Below are 15,569 nucleotides of genomic sequence, written 5' to 3'. Positions count from 1 at the left end.
CGTCTTCCCGCTATTCCCGCCCTCTATCCCCAGTAACATTAGCGACCTCGGCTAATCTTATAGCCTTCACAGAACTTTTTTTTTGCAATCGTATTTCCATTTTTCGCAGTCAATTCCGCATTTGCAAGTGTGGCTAAAAATGTTGCAATCAGATTAATGAATGGACGTTACAATATATATAAGAGAGTCAGTGAATTGAAAAATTTGGGGTAAGCTTGGTCTAGTGATTTAGTGGAAAAACAATTGAGTTGAGAGACTTTTGAAAATATACCGAAAAAAATGCCTTCTCCCACTAAGAAACCTAACTTCTTGATCATCGTAGCAGATGACTTGGGGTTTACTGATTTGAGCCCCTTTGGAGGAGAGATCCATACTCCGAACTTGAAAAAGTTGGCAGAAAGAGGTGTCAGATTGACAGATTTCCATACTGCTTCGGCATGCTCGCCAACAAGATCCATGTTGCTTTCGGGTACAGACAATCATATTGCCGGGTTGGGCCAAATGGCTGAGTTTGCTTCCAGGCATCCCGAAAGATTTGCAGGAAAGAAAGGCTACGAAGGGTATCTCAACGACAGAGTTGTTGCTTTGCCAGAAATATTGAGAGATTTTGGCGGCTACTATACTTTCATCTCTGGAAAGTGGCATTTGGGACTTTTGCCGGAGTATTGGCCGGTCAAGAGAGGGTTTGAGAAGTCGTTTACATTATTGCCTGGCGCAGGTAACCACTTCAAGTATATAACCAAAGACGAAAATGGAGAATATGTCAAGTTTTTACCACCATTGTTCGCTGAAGACGATAAGAGATTCCCTGGTGAAGATTTGCCTGAAGATTTCTACTCTACTGACTACTTCACCAACAAAGGAATTGAGTATATAGATCACGAAACCAGAGCTGGTAGGCCATTTTTTGGTCTTTTGACGTACACTGCTCCACATTGGCCTTACCAAGCACCGGAAGACAGAATTGCCAAGTATAAAGGCAAGTACGATGGCGGCCCTGAAGAGTTGCGTAGACAGAGATTGGCCAGTGCTGCAAAGGCTGGCATTATTCCTGAAGGGGTTGTACCACATCCAATCAAGACTATCAGAAAGAGATGGACCGAATTGACTGACCACGAACGTAAGGTTGAGTCCAGGATTATGGAAACTTATGCTGCTATGGTTGAAATCTTAGATGAGAACATTGGTAAAGTTGTGGACCATTTGGAAGAAACCGGTGAGTTGGACAATACATTCATTCTTTTTATGTCTGATAATGGAGCTGAAGGAATGTTGATGGAAGCATTACCGTTAACAGCTTTAAGAATTAACACTTTCATTGACAAGTACTACAACAACGAATTCAATAACATTGGAAAGAAGGATTCGTTTGTCTTCTATGGTGATCAATGGGCTCAGGCAGCAACATCTCCACATTCTATGTACAAAATGTGGTCTACAGAAGGTGCTATTGTGTGTCCACTAATCTTACACTACCCACCATTGTTAGAAAATACCAATAGTGGAAAGGTGTTGGATACCTTCACCACCGTTATGGATATTTTGCCAACTGTGTTGGAATTGGCTGATGTAAAGCACCCTGGTAATACCTACAAAGGAAGAGAAGTTGCAATTCCTAGAGGACTGTCGTGGGTTGGATACTTAGCTAACCAAAAAGAAAGAGTTCACTCTGAAGATACTGTTACTGGTTGGGAATTGTTCGGCCAACAAGCCATTAGAAAGGGCTCCTACAAGGCTTTGTATATTCCAGCTCCTTTTGGACCTGAGAAATGGCAATTGTTCAATATCAAGGAAGACCCTGGTGAAACCAAAGACCTTGCAGAATTGGAGAAGGCTGTTCTTGAAGAACTAATCAACCTTTGGGCAGTCTATGCTTCTGAGACAGGTTTAATTGAATTGGGAAGCGGGCTTTTCGAAAAGGAGAAGATTGAAGGTGAAGATAACGAAGTTATCTATAGAACCATTTTAGATAGTTAGAGAATTATTGTATAGATCACTTAATATTAAGTGTGTTACAGAAACAGGTACTTTAGTGTTAATCTCTAACTACAGCTCATCATCTTGCAATTAACCATCTTGAATGGCTCAGTCATAGTATTTGGCTATTTTTCTAAAATACACTTCCTACTTATACATGGGTTGAATATGCTTCTATGACTTAATTACTTTTTCGGTTTGACTCTACCTCTTGAATTTCTTTCTTTCTTCTCAACCTTTCCACTCTTCTTACTCTTCTTGCTTGATGATTTTACTTCACCAACTTCCTCCATAGGGATCCAGATATCGTATTTATCATCGTCTCTTACCGGAGGACCATTCTTGTCTCTGAATACTTCCTTTCTCCATTCTTGCAAATGCTTCTTCTTAGTGTATTTTCTCTTATCCTTCATAACAGCTTCCTTGGGTCTATAAGGAGCAAATTTCTTTATTCCAATGTATGAGTTTAATTGTTTATCGTCAGCCAATAATATATCTCTGGTAGTCAATCCAAAAGTTTCTGGCGACACTTCACGATACCTGAATTTGAGTTCACCCGAGTCTTTAGAGCGACCTCTTTCTTCTTCTACTTCGTCCATGAGAACATGAGTCTTAGCCTCAACAATTTCCTGAGCCTTTGCTCTCAATGACTCCTTCTCCTTCTTAGTAGATTTCTTATCTTTCAATTTTTCCTTCTTGGACTTCTTCTTGGGTGGAGCATCAGCATCAAAGATTTCCTCGTCATCTTGGGGATTTTCTCCTTCGTCTTCTTCATAGTCATCACCGTTTTCTTTGCTGTGGAAATCGGCCATGATTTCGTCATCTTCATCCCAGGTTGGTTTTACAGAATCATCCTCATAATATTGCTCATTGAAGATTTGCGCCATCTTGCTATCCCAGTCTGCATCATCAAAGTCATCCTTAAGAAGAGCATCTCCAAATACTTTCTCTATAACCTCGTCCTTGACGTCATCACCAACTGCTTCCTTTATCTTAGCCAAACGATCCATGACCTTATTCAACTTGGTGGTCTTCTTCTTCTTCAATAATTCATCCTTTTCTTTCATCTCTTTCTCTTTCTCTTCGTGTTTCTTCTCTCTTTGTCTCTTACGAGAGTTGGTGGCCGATCTTCTCATGGTTGCCTGGTTACGAGCATATGATACGATCTCAGCAGAGTTAGGGTCTTCGTAACGGAAGTTGTAGGCACGTTCGAACTGTTCTACAGCTTCATCAAAGTCTTCTTCATCATTTTGATCAATTCTGTCCAAGTTAATGACTTTGTCGTCCTTCTTTGGAATCCAAGCTTTACTATCTACAAAAGCTTGTAAGAAACCGTCTTCATTTTGAGAAGGATCTGGTAAACGGGAAATTTCCTTTGATTCCATAAGTTCGTTTCTGGTTGGCTGCTCCTTCTTCTTTAAGAAATCATCATCAGAGTCGTCATCATTTTCATCATCATTGTCGCCATGGAATGCATTTTTGATATCTGAAAGTAATTGGTCTCTTTCTTCCTTTTGGGCAACTACAAATGGCTTTTCTCCATCTACGGTACCAAATTTGTTTTCCTGGTATTCCTCATCCTCATCGTCGTCTTTGTAATTTCCAGAAAGTAAGTTTATTCTGTGATAATCCTTCAAGTACATAGGCTTTTCCTTCTTCTCTTTGGAAACAGTTACGTTTTCAGGATCTTCAAAGAACTTGACTTTTGGGTCAAGCAACTTTGTAGGATCTTCTTTGATGGCTTTCAAAACCTTATTTATACCTTCTTCAACGTCTTCAGTGATCAAATCACCAAATTCGTCTTCCTCTTCAGAGGAAGACTCATCTTCCGAGTCCGAATCCGATTCAGATTGAACTTGCTTTTTGCTTGAAGTTTTGATCTCATCGACAGTACTTTTCGCTTGATTCACTTCACCTGGCAAAACGCCATTTTCTTTCAATGCAGCCTCCTTGGCCCTCTTGGCAGCTGACTTCTTTCTAGCCATTTTCTACAATTTCTATCTCTACAAAGTATCCACTATAAAGAACAAACTCCATGGAATCTTCTCTTAAACATAATTTTTCATGAGATGAGACTAGTATATAGTGTACTGCATATGGCTAAATAATATATTAGGGTGCAAAAAGTCGATGAGGTTGCAGATGGTGGGAGTTAATGGTGGATGTTAAATGGTGATGAAGAAAAGGTGGAGGTTAAATGATGGATGTGGTGGATAGTGTCCATGGTGAAGGTAACGTGGAGGTGACGGAAAAAAGTGGATGTTAATGGTGGGAGTTAAATGGTGGATGGTGTCAAAGGTTATGGAGATAGAAGTTAAATGGTAATGGTGGATGGTGTCAAAATGGAAAAGGTAACGAGTAAGTGAAGGTGAATGGTGGAAGTTAAATAGTAAATGGCACATGTCATGCTGTGAGGGCTGGTATGACATTGCATTGCGTTAGAGATGGTTTGCTGGGACTACTTTCTCTCTTTATTGTCTTTTCAGAAGATGTATATTATAATCATTTTACATACTGGGTAGAATTAAGCGCACAAGCTAATGAGAGATAATATACATCGTATGTTAGTGACAATTTCTAGGGAGAGACTATTGTGACCTAGAACAAAAAGCTGGTAAAAGTGCCATATTCATCGTAAGATTACAGTGGTAATGGTATGTTTTGTTCTCCTAATTAGCGGGCACTGCTTCTGTGGAGTATGTGATAGAAGGTTCAGAGAATGAGTATTATGAGAATTATGAGCATTGCCCTAGAGAGCAATATATATTACGAGCTGCTACCGAGCTGCTACCTTATGTTATGGTACTGTCATTTGCGGGCAAGCTCTATTAGGGTGATGGGGATGAGCAAAACAAGCAACTATTGCTATCGGTATTTTTGTATTGTGTATTCATCTTAGCATAAGAAGAGATCTTGATTATATGATATATTTTTGATATCCTAAGTTCTTTACATGTACAGCGAGTGAATAGAGATATATACCTAGTTAGATATATATAATAAAACAAACAAGCCTTAGCTTCAAATAATTTGAAACTGCAGTGTTCTTATAACTGTTTCTCTTCAAGAGTCATGTGTTCGAGCTTTTTCTGTACAACCTGCTCTTGTTGTGGCAAGCCCTGAACATCATACCACCATCTGATACCTAATTCGACTCTGTTCAAGTCTAAATTTTCACTCAATGATTTCCAAAGCATTTTTGTCAAAAATTGCGCTTCTCCAGGCATACTGGCCCCAATCGCTAATTGGATCTTGTCCAACCAAGACGTGAATGTAGACAAAGGCAAGTATGGAATCAAGTTAATTATTGTAAGAATGAGCGCTTCTCTCGACGTCTCAGGTATCAAACGGTTTTCAAATTCATATTCGGGGGCAATCTTGCCAGCTATAGCTGGTAGTGGATCCAAAGAGACTAAGTTCTTTGGTTTGCGTGCACTGTTCGCGGCAACAACGTTATTATCCTTTCCCTCTTGCTTTTCAATATTCCTTAAAGTGGACATAGCCTGAATCTCTTGTATTGGTTGTGGAGAGCTAAACTTATCATTGCCGTTTTGCTTCTTATTGCCAAGGAGTATTCCGTGTGGGGTATTAGAAGCTACCAGATAGAGATGAGCAATGAATTGCTCAGCTGAGTCACGATGTGGCGCATTAATATACTGAACTGGAGTAGACAATAGCTTCTTTCCAAGTGTTTCTATGGCAATGCTGAGCTGCTGAGCTGAGATTCTAGATGGGAATTGTCTCAAGAGCAATTCTATGTATTCAGCACAATCCTCAATTCTATACGAAGAACTGTTGGAGAAACTGAAAAGTAATACAGAATGACCAGCTTCTATAATGTCGTTATCCAGGTACTTGCGATCATCAGCAAGACTTACACATAAGTCAAACATAAATTCTTTTATGAAAACATCATTAGTCTTCTTCAGTTGCAAATAGTTCTCCCATAAGCCCAATACGAAGAGAACTTTTGCTCTCATAACATAGTTCGCGTTCAAGACATCTGGGTATAAGTTAATTTCTCTGTAGTCTCCAATCATTGTCTTTGTCAAGTTCTCAAAACCAACTCCACTATTGAGAGCGAGCTCCGTTGATAAGTAATATACAAAATTGTAACTGTCAAATCCACCCTGACCGATAGATAACAAGGTAAAGTTGAGGTAATAAAGACTATTCAATATACTTAATGATATCTCTTTGTATTGCAGTTCAACTTCCATGAGATGATGTCTTCTAAATGGATTGAAGATAGCAAATCCTGAAGTTGCAGACATAAACCTTGTCAAAATACCTTGAAATACAAGGATTTCAGCAAACAACAAGCCCTTCATGTAATACCAAAACTGTCTATGAACGGGGTTGTGGTCAGTGGTACTACTTGGATTGTTGAAGGCTGAATTCTGTGTGGAGTGGGTGAATGCTCTGTTCAAGTCACGAATCTTGACCAAATCTCTCATTATCAAATCAAAGTATCTACGATCGTATTCCAATGTCTTGTAGTATGATTCGAGCAAGAAAGAAAGCCTATTCATATGCTTAATTACAGGCTTCTGGGAAATCTCCTTCTGAACAATATTCTCGCTTTCTGGATCATTAGGGTTTATATGGAAGAACTTAAACAATACGGCAACCGAGCTAGTTGGGTGTAAACACAAAAGATCAACCAATTTGGATATGATAAAAGAATGGGCTATGCCGCTTGTGTAGTCCTTGACTTTCTCGTCTTTCTTGTATGTGATGGCATAACTCAATAAACTGAGATTAACAATATTGTCTGGATAAGATGGAGCAAGACTGAAGCCAAGAGCTTTGCGAAAGAGCGCAGTGGAGTCACGATCCCAGTCACTGAAGAACCACTGATATTCAATAAAGTTAGGGATCATATAAAGCTGGTCTCTCAATTCGTTCGAAAGAAAAAGCCCTGAAAGTATTGGAAGTACCTTCCATGAGTTGACTTGGGGATTGAACGATACGAAATTAGTCAATTCTTTCAAAATTACACTATAAAACGTCTTGATGGGAAGTGTGGGCTGAGATATTTTAAGCTTCTTATCTGTAATCAATTTAAATACTTCAATAATGGCATAGTTCTCTTCAAATGGTGCATTTGCTTCTTGCCCAAAGCATAGTGGGTTATTCAAGAAACTTGCTATAATGAGCCTCAAATTGTGCTCATGCTTAATATATGGCACATAATGGTACATGTAACCCAAGATCTTCTGAATTGATGAGTCTTTCTTGGGAAATCTCATATCATTGATCAAGAAATCCAACTCTTGTGGAGTTGCTTGAGGATACTTGCTGTTCGACGAATATGGTGTTGTAGAGGAGACATTTTCACCACTAGGATTTGCTCTGTAAATTAGAGCACGTCCCTGGGGACCTAGTTTATTACTCAAGTCAGACATATCTAACTTTGGAGAACAACAGACCTTTTGTTGACGAAGCAATGAAAGAAAACGTCATGATAAAGAGTATTTCACAATGAAAAAAATCAATGTGTGGAGAAAATCGGTTTGACCGAGGACAATTTGGGTCACGTGATGAAATACGGGCTGTTCCGGTATATAGATATGATTTATAAGGTTTTACCCCAGATTTCGGTATAGTCATGGTAAAGTGGTGTAAAGTGATCAATTGAAGGGATCTGGATAGTTTAAAAGGTGATAGAAGGCATCTGAAAGGTATTGGAGGGTATTTATGCTCAAAATGTGTTGAAATACTACGATCTCATTGAGTTATTTGTACCTCTTTGGCGGCAAACTCTTATCGTGTCCCAAATAGGAAATAGTGATGCATCCACAAAAGCAGCATGTCCACAAAAGCAAAATTTTGCAGTCATTTGTATTGATAAACCTATAAAGAGAAGAAAAGAAAACTTTTTCAACTGTAAAACCCGGCGGAAAAGAGGTGAAAGGCTTATTAAAAAATTCTACTATACTGTCATGGCCTCAACAGAAGAACTTGCTACCCAAAGTTTTGAGATATCTCTCATATTCCTCTTAACTATACCATCTTTGACTGCGAAAAATGGAGTATTTGTGGTTTCCCCCCAAGATTTTCCCAGCCACAAATACAAATAAAAATCCCCCCAAAAACCTTTTATGAGATCTTTCTTCTTCCTTCTTCTTCCCTCTCCACCATCAGTTATACGTTTTCATAAGATAATAAAGTGTCTTGCCGTTCCCCAGGCACTCTCGAACTTGTTCTTATCGTTGAAAATGCAATTCAACAACCTCCACCGTCCCGACACCGCTCCCTTGCTTTCGACTTCCTACTATGTCTCAGTTCCTCCTACCAACCACACTCAGCGTCGTAAGAGGGAAAAAATGAGAGCCAGACTCCAGAAGCTTCGCCAAAAGAGCTGTATCAAACTCAAGAAGCTCTTTGGTAGTTCCAGGAACTCGACTGCTACTTATTACACCGTTGTACCACAAAACCCTATTAGAAATTCCCTCGCTTCCGATGCTGTTAATACCACCTCTGACAACACCGTTTTTACTGCCTTTACCACTGAAACTAATGTAACTTCCGCTGATAGCACCGCGGATAGCACCGCTGACACTTGGAGTACTGGCCCCGATATCTACCCTAGAGAAGATGAAATGTTTTACCATAGATACATGTATGACGACTCTGGTAATCTTATTAGAACAACCAACCGTTACAAAGCCGGAGATCCATTTCCTGAAGAGGAGCCATTTCCTGAAGAAGAGAAACCTGAAGATGATGCAATGCCTAAAAAAGATCCGATCCCATTGAGAAGATGGATCTTCTGGCGTCGTCGTCCAGAGACCCGTCGTAACGAGGAACTGGATATATCTCTTGAAAAGGAAACTCCAAAGCAATTCCCACCTCTGGACAATTTAGAAAGGTTTATTGATATTCAACCACAATTTCACGAAGAACCTTTACTTCAAGACCCAAAACTACTTTTGTTGATTTCTCTTGAAAATCTTGAAACTGATGTTCCAATTTTTGAAGAACATCCTTATGATATGATTGATGAGCTTATGTGTGAAGCTCTTGCATTAATTGAGAAATTAGATTTAGAAGAAGATGAAAGCAGAGTCAATTTAGAACTGCTTCTCATTCAAAGATATTTTAAATCCCTTCGTTCAACAGCAGAAGAACTTCAAGTGGAGGAAACTGCTATAGACCCCGTTACAGGAGCTGAGTTCGTAAGGCTCACTGACGGATCTGTGAAATTATTGAAGCCTGTACATGATAAGAGAAGCTACGCTGGCCTTGAAGTTCTTCCATCTGGTGGATATTATCAAAGTATCGACGGCTTGATTGAAGAATGCTCTTCTATTTATAGCACTCTCGTAGACTCCAAGGAGTTAGAAGAGGAGGATGAGGTATACATAGAAGAAATTATTAGACCAGTCTCTCAGGATGAGTTATACTTTCGTTCATCTCTTATTTTTAATCTCCCCACTAGTTCTGCATTCCTTGAACTAGTAGAGCAAGTGCAAAGAGATAAAGAACTTGCCACAAATATTGACTACCACAGATCTCTTATCCATACCGTCTCTGATAGGTCACCTTTAACTTCCATTGGTGAACCTCAAGTTGCCCGTCTTCATATTAAGCCTATTAAAGAGGTCGTTTGTCACAATTGCTTGCGCAATGGTCCATGCAAGTTCAATGCTCCTGTAAAGGCAATTGCCAAAGTCAAAGATGATGAAAAGCCAACAAAATTCCCTCTTAATATTGAAGTTCCCCTTAGATCTTTACTTCGTATGATTGGTATTGCTCGTGATATTGAGGTACCCAAACCAAAGGATAGCATTATTGAATCAAAGGCTATTTCCACCAAAGCTACTGAGATTGTTAATCAAAGCAGTGCCACGAACGCTACAGTATCTCAATCGCCCAATGTGTATGCTATGCCTTTGAGGTCATTTCTCCGTATTATTGGAGTGAGTGACAATACTGAGGCTATCAAATCAGAAGCAAACGCTAGTGAATCACATATTATTGAATTGGGTGATGACTACAAAGAATCTCAAGAAGCAGAATTGCCTGCTAGATCCCCACTTCGTCTTGATAAGTTGCCTGAAACTTCTGAAAACTCCAAAGTTATTGAGGAGACCCATGATGAGAGGGCATCCTTCAATGTTAAGGAAATTGAGTTAGAAGGGCTTACAACCGAACCGGACTGTGACGTTAATGAACTCAGCTTATCAAAATTACCTCAAACTCCTATACTTCCTACTTCGGGAGTATGCAAGGAGGTAATCAAGCCAGCTGAAGAAAGGGATCAAGACACTTGTGATTTAGTAACAGACAATATAGAAGCTAATCTTCCAGTGTTGTTCCCTAGGTCATATTCTTTATTTGACCTTTTTAAAGGAAGTGAAACCATCAAGCGAAATGAAAAGGTAGTAGAACCACAAACTGCTGAATTGGTTGTTGATGACAACAACTTTAACACTCTACCATCACCTCTTAAGTCCACCATTTCTCTTTTGGAAGAATCTGATCTTGTAACAAAAGAAGATTTTATTGAGCCACAAGATACTCTAATTGTTAAGGAAAACCCTGAACCTGACTCATCGAGCTCTGAGCAACCCTCTGAATCACTCTTTCCTCTTGAAGAAGCCAAAGGTACTGCTGTTTCCAATCCAAATGAAATCGTAGTTGAGAACCAAACTACTGAATTGGCCTCTGTAAACAAAGAGGATGTACCTCCACCATTACCTCCTAGACCGTTTTATGCTTTTGATATCTTCAGAATCACCAAGAAAATTGTTTCTCTCTCTAAGGATACTGAAGCTCCAGAGTCACCTCCAAGATCTCCTATTAACAATATCGGGGCATCCCAAGAGGAAATTGAAAAGACTCCTAACTTAGTTGAACAGCTTCCCGAATTCTTTAATGAAAAGGAAGTTGTAGCTCCTCAATTACCTCCTAGGCCAAAGCGTTCTCTTGTTGTACTTGCAAGTACTGAGGTAACTAAACCACAAGACAGTGTAGTTAAACAACAGGCCACTAAATTGGAAAATGAAAAACCTCACCCAAAGACCCCAGAATCATCCCGTGATTCGTCTCTTACCCGTACCAATGATGTATCTGTTGATGCAAAGAGCTCCTCTTCAAAGGATTTTGGAAAAGTGCCAATGACGGCTTCCTTTTCATGCACAAGATCCTTTGAGTTTCAACCAGTCTCTATCTCATCCTCTACCGAAATTCCTGATTGGAACTTTAGAGTTTCTCAGCTTGAGCTCGTTCCAATTGAAACCTCTAGAGAGGCATCTTTGGTTGAACCAGCTCCTCCGGGAATATCAGCTGGGGTCTCTGCCTTGGTGTCTTTTTTCAATGGATTTGGAAAGAACCTGACTAAGGATCCAATCCATAAGCAAGTAGCCACTGCACAACCACCACCTATTATTCGAGTTCCCACTATAACTCCTACACAATTAACACCACTTACACCACGTCCTTCATCTACTCTGACATTGCCACCTTCCTCACCTCCTCCAACACCAGTTGATCTTGAAACTGCTTTAAATCAGCTCTTTTCAAGTGCTCCTGAACCAGCAAGACATTCCGGACCCAATACCGTGAATACCCTTGCTTGGCTCCCAGCTATTCCGGAGATGGATGTATCCACATCCAGAGGTATAGAAGAAACAATGGCAATGGTGGACCTATACATCCATAGAGTTGAATCTTTGGTCCACTCTCCATATACTAAGAAAATTGGAGAGCTGTTCCTCAAAGGATGGAATGACAAGTTAGAAGAAGCTAAAACAATTAAATCTAGGCTTTTGAAAGAACTTGTTGTCATTCAGGTGGAAGAAGTGATCCAGTTTGCACGACTGGGATATTCAGCTAACGATTCAGTTGGAAATGAAAGTTTTGAAGCAGTAGTTGAAGAGATCAAATCAATGATCCAAACTTATCAAAGCGCAAACTAAAGCGCATATTCAACTAGCCAGCACCAGCCGCTTTTAAGGTTGTATGAGTAAGGGATCAGTATCCAGGTGTGCTTGTTGTCAGATTCCTAGTGTCTTGATGCACTTTGCATTCCCAGTCCTGTAGCTGGTAGGATGTTAAAGTATTCGTGCTTTGGGCTACTTATTGAAGGGGACTTTCTCCCAGGGTTCCCAGATACGGGGTAGTTTCAAAGTACGACATCAGATACGAAGTTGATGACAATGAGTTGGGAGAAGCTGAGGATACTGTGAACTTATAAAATAACACCACGATATCAGGTGCTGGCAATATTATAACCAAAAATTTACCCTTTCACCTGCAATTAAACTTTCTTTCCTTCTTTCTCGTTTGTTTGTTTTGTCATAATTTGCAACTATTGCTTTATTGCTATTATTGCAGTTCTTGAAATGATTGTTTTTTGTTGTTTGATTTCCTGTTTTGGTTCTATGGTTATCTCTTCGCAAATTCGGTTGATATACCGTTGGACATCTCCTTTCCGTTCATGTTCCTTTGTCAGTGGTCTCTATCTGTAGAGATTTCTTTTCTCTGGCTGCCCTCCGCTGTTGACGTTCCTTTGCCGTAATTTATACGGTGGACGTTCCCTTCGGTCTCTGTTCCTGGTGTTCATCAATTGGCCCCTATTGCCATTGTTGAACTGTGGATATTCCTCTTGGTTTTACCTTTCATTCAAGGTGCAAATTCCCATATTCCTGGGTGCTCAATACGCCCGCGTTGGCTACATCAGTGGTGTTCCTTATCCCACGTAGCCCATTTTGGCAGATCCCTTGAATGAGGTTTTGTTGGTTCATGTTCCAATATCGGTTCATGTGTACCTTGGTAAACTGTCATCTTAGATTTTCCCGGCTAAGTTTCCAGATAGTATTATTCCCCATTTGGTTCGGATGTTTTCCATTCGGTTGAAGGTCCACTTTTGGATCATCCTTCCATTATTGGGTATACTTCCCTGGTTACTTTTTGACTTGATTGGTAGACTCTTGACTCTCCAGTCAGTCATATTACTCCACTTGCGACTCTTTTGTCACCTTAGTTTCATGCTAGAGTTTTGCTTCATAAGGCAGGTAAATAAGGTGGTACTTATTTACATTCTATTTTTCTCTCTCCCGACCCTCCAATAAGGTGGTACTTATTGTGGTCCCTTTCTCCCTTTGTTCAGATATCTGTTCACCTTTCTTCTCTCACCGATCCAATATGGTCGTTTTCTCCCTTTGTTCAGATTCTATCTGTTCACTTTTCTGCGATTAGAAAAGGTGTTCTTACTCTAATCGTTCGCATTTATATTATTTAATATATTGTTATACAATTTAACATCCTGTAGTTGTAGTCTTTGTAGTATGAGTATTCAGAGAAACAATACTTCCCCCCCCCCCCATCACTACCGATTGCGTGTAACTCAATTCTAATGAACTTTCTCTCTTTCATCCATTCTTAAGCCGTATCCAGAAGATCTATGAAGCAAATTCCCACAAATACGAACGACGACTCAGTCAGATAAAAATCACCACTTTTTTTGCAGCCATTTCTTAGTATAATACACTTTCTTTTTCCCAATGCGGTAATTTTTCACAGCCAAAAATCTCTTCACCGTAACATCCTTCGGTCCTCCGATATCTTCAGCTCAATTGGAGATAATGTTTAATCAGGAAGTAGGGACGATACAGTTCTACAAGTGAGTGTGGAATAGTGTTTTCATTTGTGATTGTTGCATTGGTGCCGATTGGTAGGTAGGAGTGTGTGTATGTCGTATAGCTTCTTATCACTTTCATTATACGGCTGTTGTTGTACTCTCGTTTAAATGCGGTTGGAGGGCTACCATCGTATAGGCGTATATGACACATGTGTGGAATATTATGTCGTATCCCTGACGTACGGTGATGTATGTATAAACAAGAGTTCCCATATACGAGCATGAGTGTCTTCATGTTTACATTTTACGAAGACCTCACTATCTAATGGATTCGGATACTAACAATTGAGCAGCTTGACAAAATATCGTTCTTTTTAAGATATGCACATTTGCTACGGCTTCACTTATTGGTTTATATATCATTATATTGTCACTATTGACTATTAGAGGTTTTCTTTTTTTGTCATTTCACTTGGTCAAACTATATACAGCATTTTCATTGCTCCTTTAGACCCACTCAATAGGAGATTGCAAAACCTTTAACAACTTCTCCTCTTCACTGCCCTCTTCAGGGTGGTGGTCGTAAGCCCAGCTAGCAGTAGCTGGCAAGGACATCAAGATACTTTCAACCCTGGAACCTGGGGTCTGCAAACCGAATTGAGTACCTCTGTCCAAAACCAAGTTGAACTCAACGTATCTACCTCTTCTAATCTGTTGCCAGTTCTTTTGTTCTGGGGTGTAAGGCAAGTCCTTTCTCTTTTTGACGATAGGTACGTAGGCTTCTACAAATGCATCAAATGATGACTCAACAATGTGTAAGATTTCATCAGCTGGCTTGCTGTCAAAATCATCAAAGAACACACCTCCAATACCTCTGGTTTCACCACGGTGCTTGATAAAGAAGTACTCGTCACACCATTTCTTGTACTTTGGATACAACTCTTTGTCGTATTTGTCCAAAGTGTCCTTGTGGACTTGGTGGAAGTGCTTGGCATCTTCTTCGTACAAGTACGATGGGGTCAAGTCGGCACCACCTCCAAACCACCAAGCCTGGACCTCGTTAGTCTCGGGATCGGTTGTTTCAAAATAACGGTAATTGGCATGGGTAGTTGGAGCATGTGGGTTGATTGGGTGGATAACCAAAGACAATCCACAGGCAAAGAAATTGACACTTCCGTCATCGGCAGCAGCCTTCAAGTTGCGATGATCAGCCTTCATTCTAGATACTGCTGCTGCTGGAAGCTTTCCGTGGACAATAGAAATGTTAACACCACCTTTTTCGAAAGTAGTACCATTCTGGAGAACCATAGATTGGCCACCACCACCTCCGTTACCTCTTTCCCAGGTATCGGTGTGGAATCCGACGGTGTCCACAGCAGCAAGTGCAGTGGTGATTTCTTTCTGCTTCTGTCTTACGAGAGCCTCCATTCTTTCTCTGATTGAGAACGAAGGGTCGTGGACTTGCTCGTAGGTGACCATTTTAGTAATCTACGTAATTTAACTGTTTATGCCGAAGGCTGTTTAGTGCTTTTTTCAGGGTTTTCTTCCTGATATATGCTTCAAGACGGTGTTCGTTGTCTTTATCAACTCAACTGATGATGTAATTCTTTGCGAATTCTGGTGATTTTTGTTCTGCAAAAATCGCTGAAATACTAATGAGAAACCACAGTTCGATCCTGTCACACTGCTGATACTTTCTCTAACTCAACAACCGCTCCAAACCAAGGTTTCTCTCCATCTTTTATATGACAATCTCATACCCTCCGGTGCGAATTTTCCAAACGACGATGTTAGCAGTTAGACGGAGATGACACAAAGACAGGAGGGGGAAAAAGTGGTGTGGAAAATACGTCGCATGATTTTGGGGGGGTTGGTTTTGGAAGGAGAGGTTTTATGGGGGACAGCGAGTGAGTGAATGAGTGAGAGTGGGTGAGGCAGATGGAGGGAGTGTGTAGTGTACAGTATATAGAGGATGGAGGTTTAGTTTGTATGTATTTATTAG

General features: G+C 40.2%; 6 protein-coding genes across 6 annotated transcripts; 3 read left to right on the top strand and 3 right to left on the bottom strand. All coding sequences in view use genetic code 12, as the record gives it.

Moving 5' to 3' along the window:
- Positions 1 to 203: 203 nt before the first annotated feature.
- Positions 204 to 2,054, top strand: RJT20DRAFT_119696 (uncharacterized protein). The gene has a single exon (XM_064915903.1). The coding sequence runs from the start codon at positions 280 to 282 to the stop codon at positions 1,975 to 1,977; it is 1,698 nt and encodes a 565-aa protein (XP_064773783.1). The 5' UTR covers positions 204 to 279; the 3' UTR covers positions 1,978 to 2,054.
- Positions 2,052 to 3,990, bottom strand: RJT20DRAFT_129012 (uncharacterized protein). Its single transcript, XM_064917404.1, has one exon. It carries the CDS (start codon positions 3,960 to 3,962, stop codon positions 2,163 to 2,165), a length of 1,800 nt encoding a protein of 599 aa, XP_064773782.1. The 5' UTR covers positions 3,963 to 3,990; the 3' UTR covers positions 2,052 to 2,162.
- A 1,034-nt stretch (positions 3,991 to 5,024) lies between these two features.
- Positions 5,025 to 7,421, bottom strand: PEX8 (Pex8p; the record flags this gene model as incomplete). Its single annotated transcript, XM_064915902.1, has 2 exons — positions 5,577 to 7,421; positions 5,025 to 5,438 (listed from the first exon to the last, which is right to left on the bottom strand). Exons 1-2 carry the CDS (start codon positions 7,383 to 7,385, stop codon positions 5,025 to 5,027), a joined length of 2,223 nt encoding a protein of 740 aa, XP_064773781.1. The 5' UTR covers positions 7,386 to 7,421.
- Positions 7,422 to 7,823: 402 nt separating this feature from the next.
- Positions 7,824 to 11,980, top strand: RJT20DRAFT_141579 (uncharacterized protein). Its single transcript, XM_064918637.1, has one exon. It carries the CDS (start codon positions 8,082 to 8,084, stop codon positions 11,901 to 11,903), a length of 3,822 nt encoding a protein of 1,273 aa, XP_064773780.1. The 5' UTR covers positions 7,824 to 8,081; the 3' UTR covers positions 11,904 to 11,980.
- A 607-nt stretch (positions 11,981 to 12,587) lies between these two features.
- Positions 12,588 to 13,138, top strand: RJT20DRAFT_129008 (uncharacterized protein). The gene has a single exon (XM_064917403.1). The coding sequence runs from the start codon at positions 12,825 to 12,827 to the stop codon at positions 13,056 to 13,058; it is 234 nt and encodes a 77-aa protein (XP_064773779.1). The 5' UTR covers positions 12,588 to 12,824; the 3' UTR covers positions 13,059 to 13,138.
- A 903-nt stretch (positions 13,139 to 14,041) lies between these two features.
- Positions 14,042 to 15,276, bottom strand: HEM13 (coproporphyrinogen oxidase). Its single transcript, XM_064920374.1, has one exon. The coding sequence runs from the start codon at positions 15,044 to 15,046 to the stop codon at positions 14,075 to 14,077; it is 972 nt and encodes a 323-aa protein (XP_064773778.1). The 5' UTR covers positions 15,047 to 15,276; the 3' UTR covers positions 14,042 to 14,074.
- Positions 15,277 to 15,569: the final 293 nt, after the last annotated feature.

Source organism: Scheffersomyces xylosifermentans (genome assembly GCF_036884685.1).
Source record: "Scheffersomyces xylosifermentans strain CBS 12540 chromosome Unknown RJT20scaffold_5, whole genome shotgun sequence".
NCBI lineage: Eukaryota > Fungi > Ascomycota > Pichiomycetes > Serinales > Debaryomycetaceae > Scheffersomyces > Scheffersomyces xylosifermentans.
This window is presented reverse-complemented; position numbering and strand designations above follow the sequence as displayed.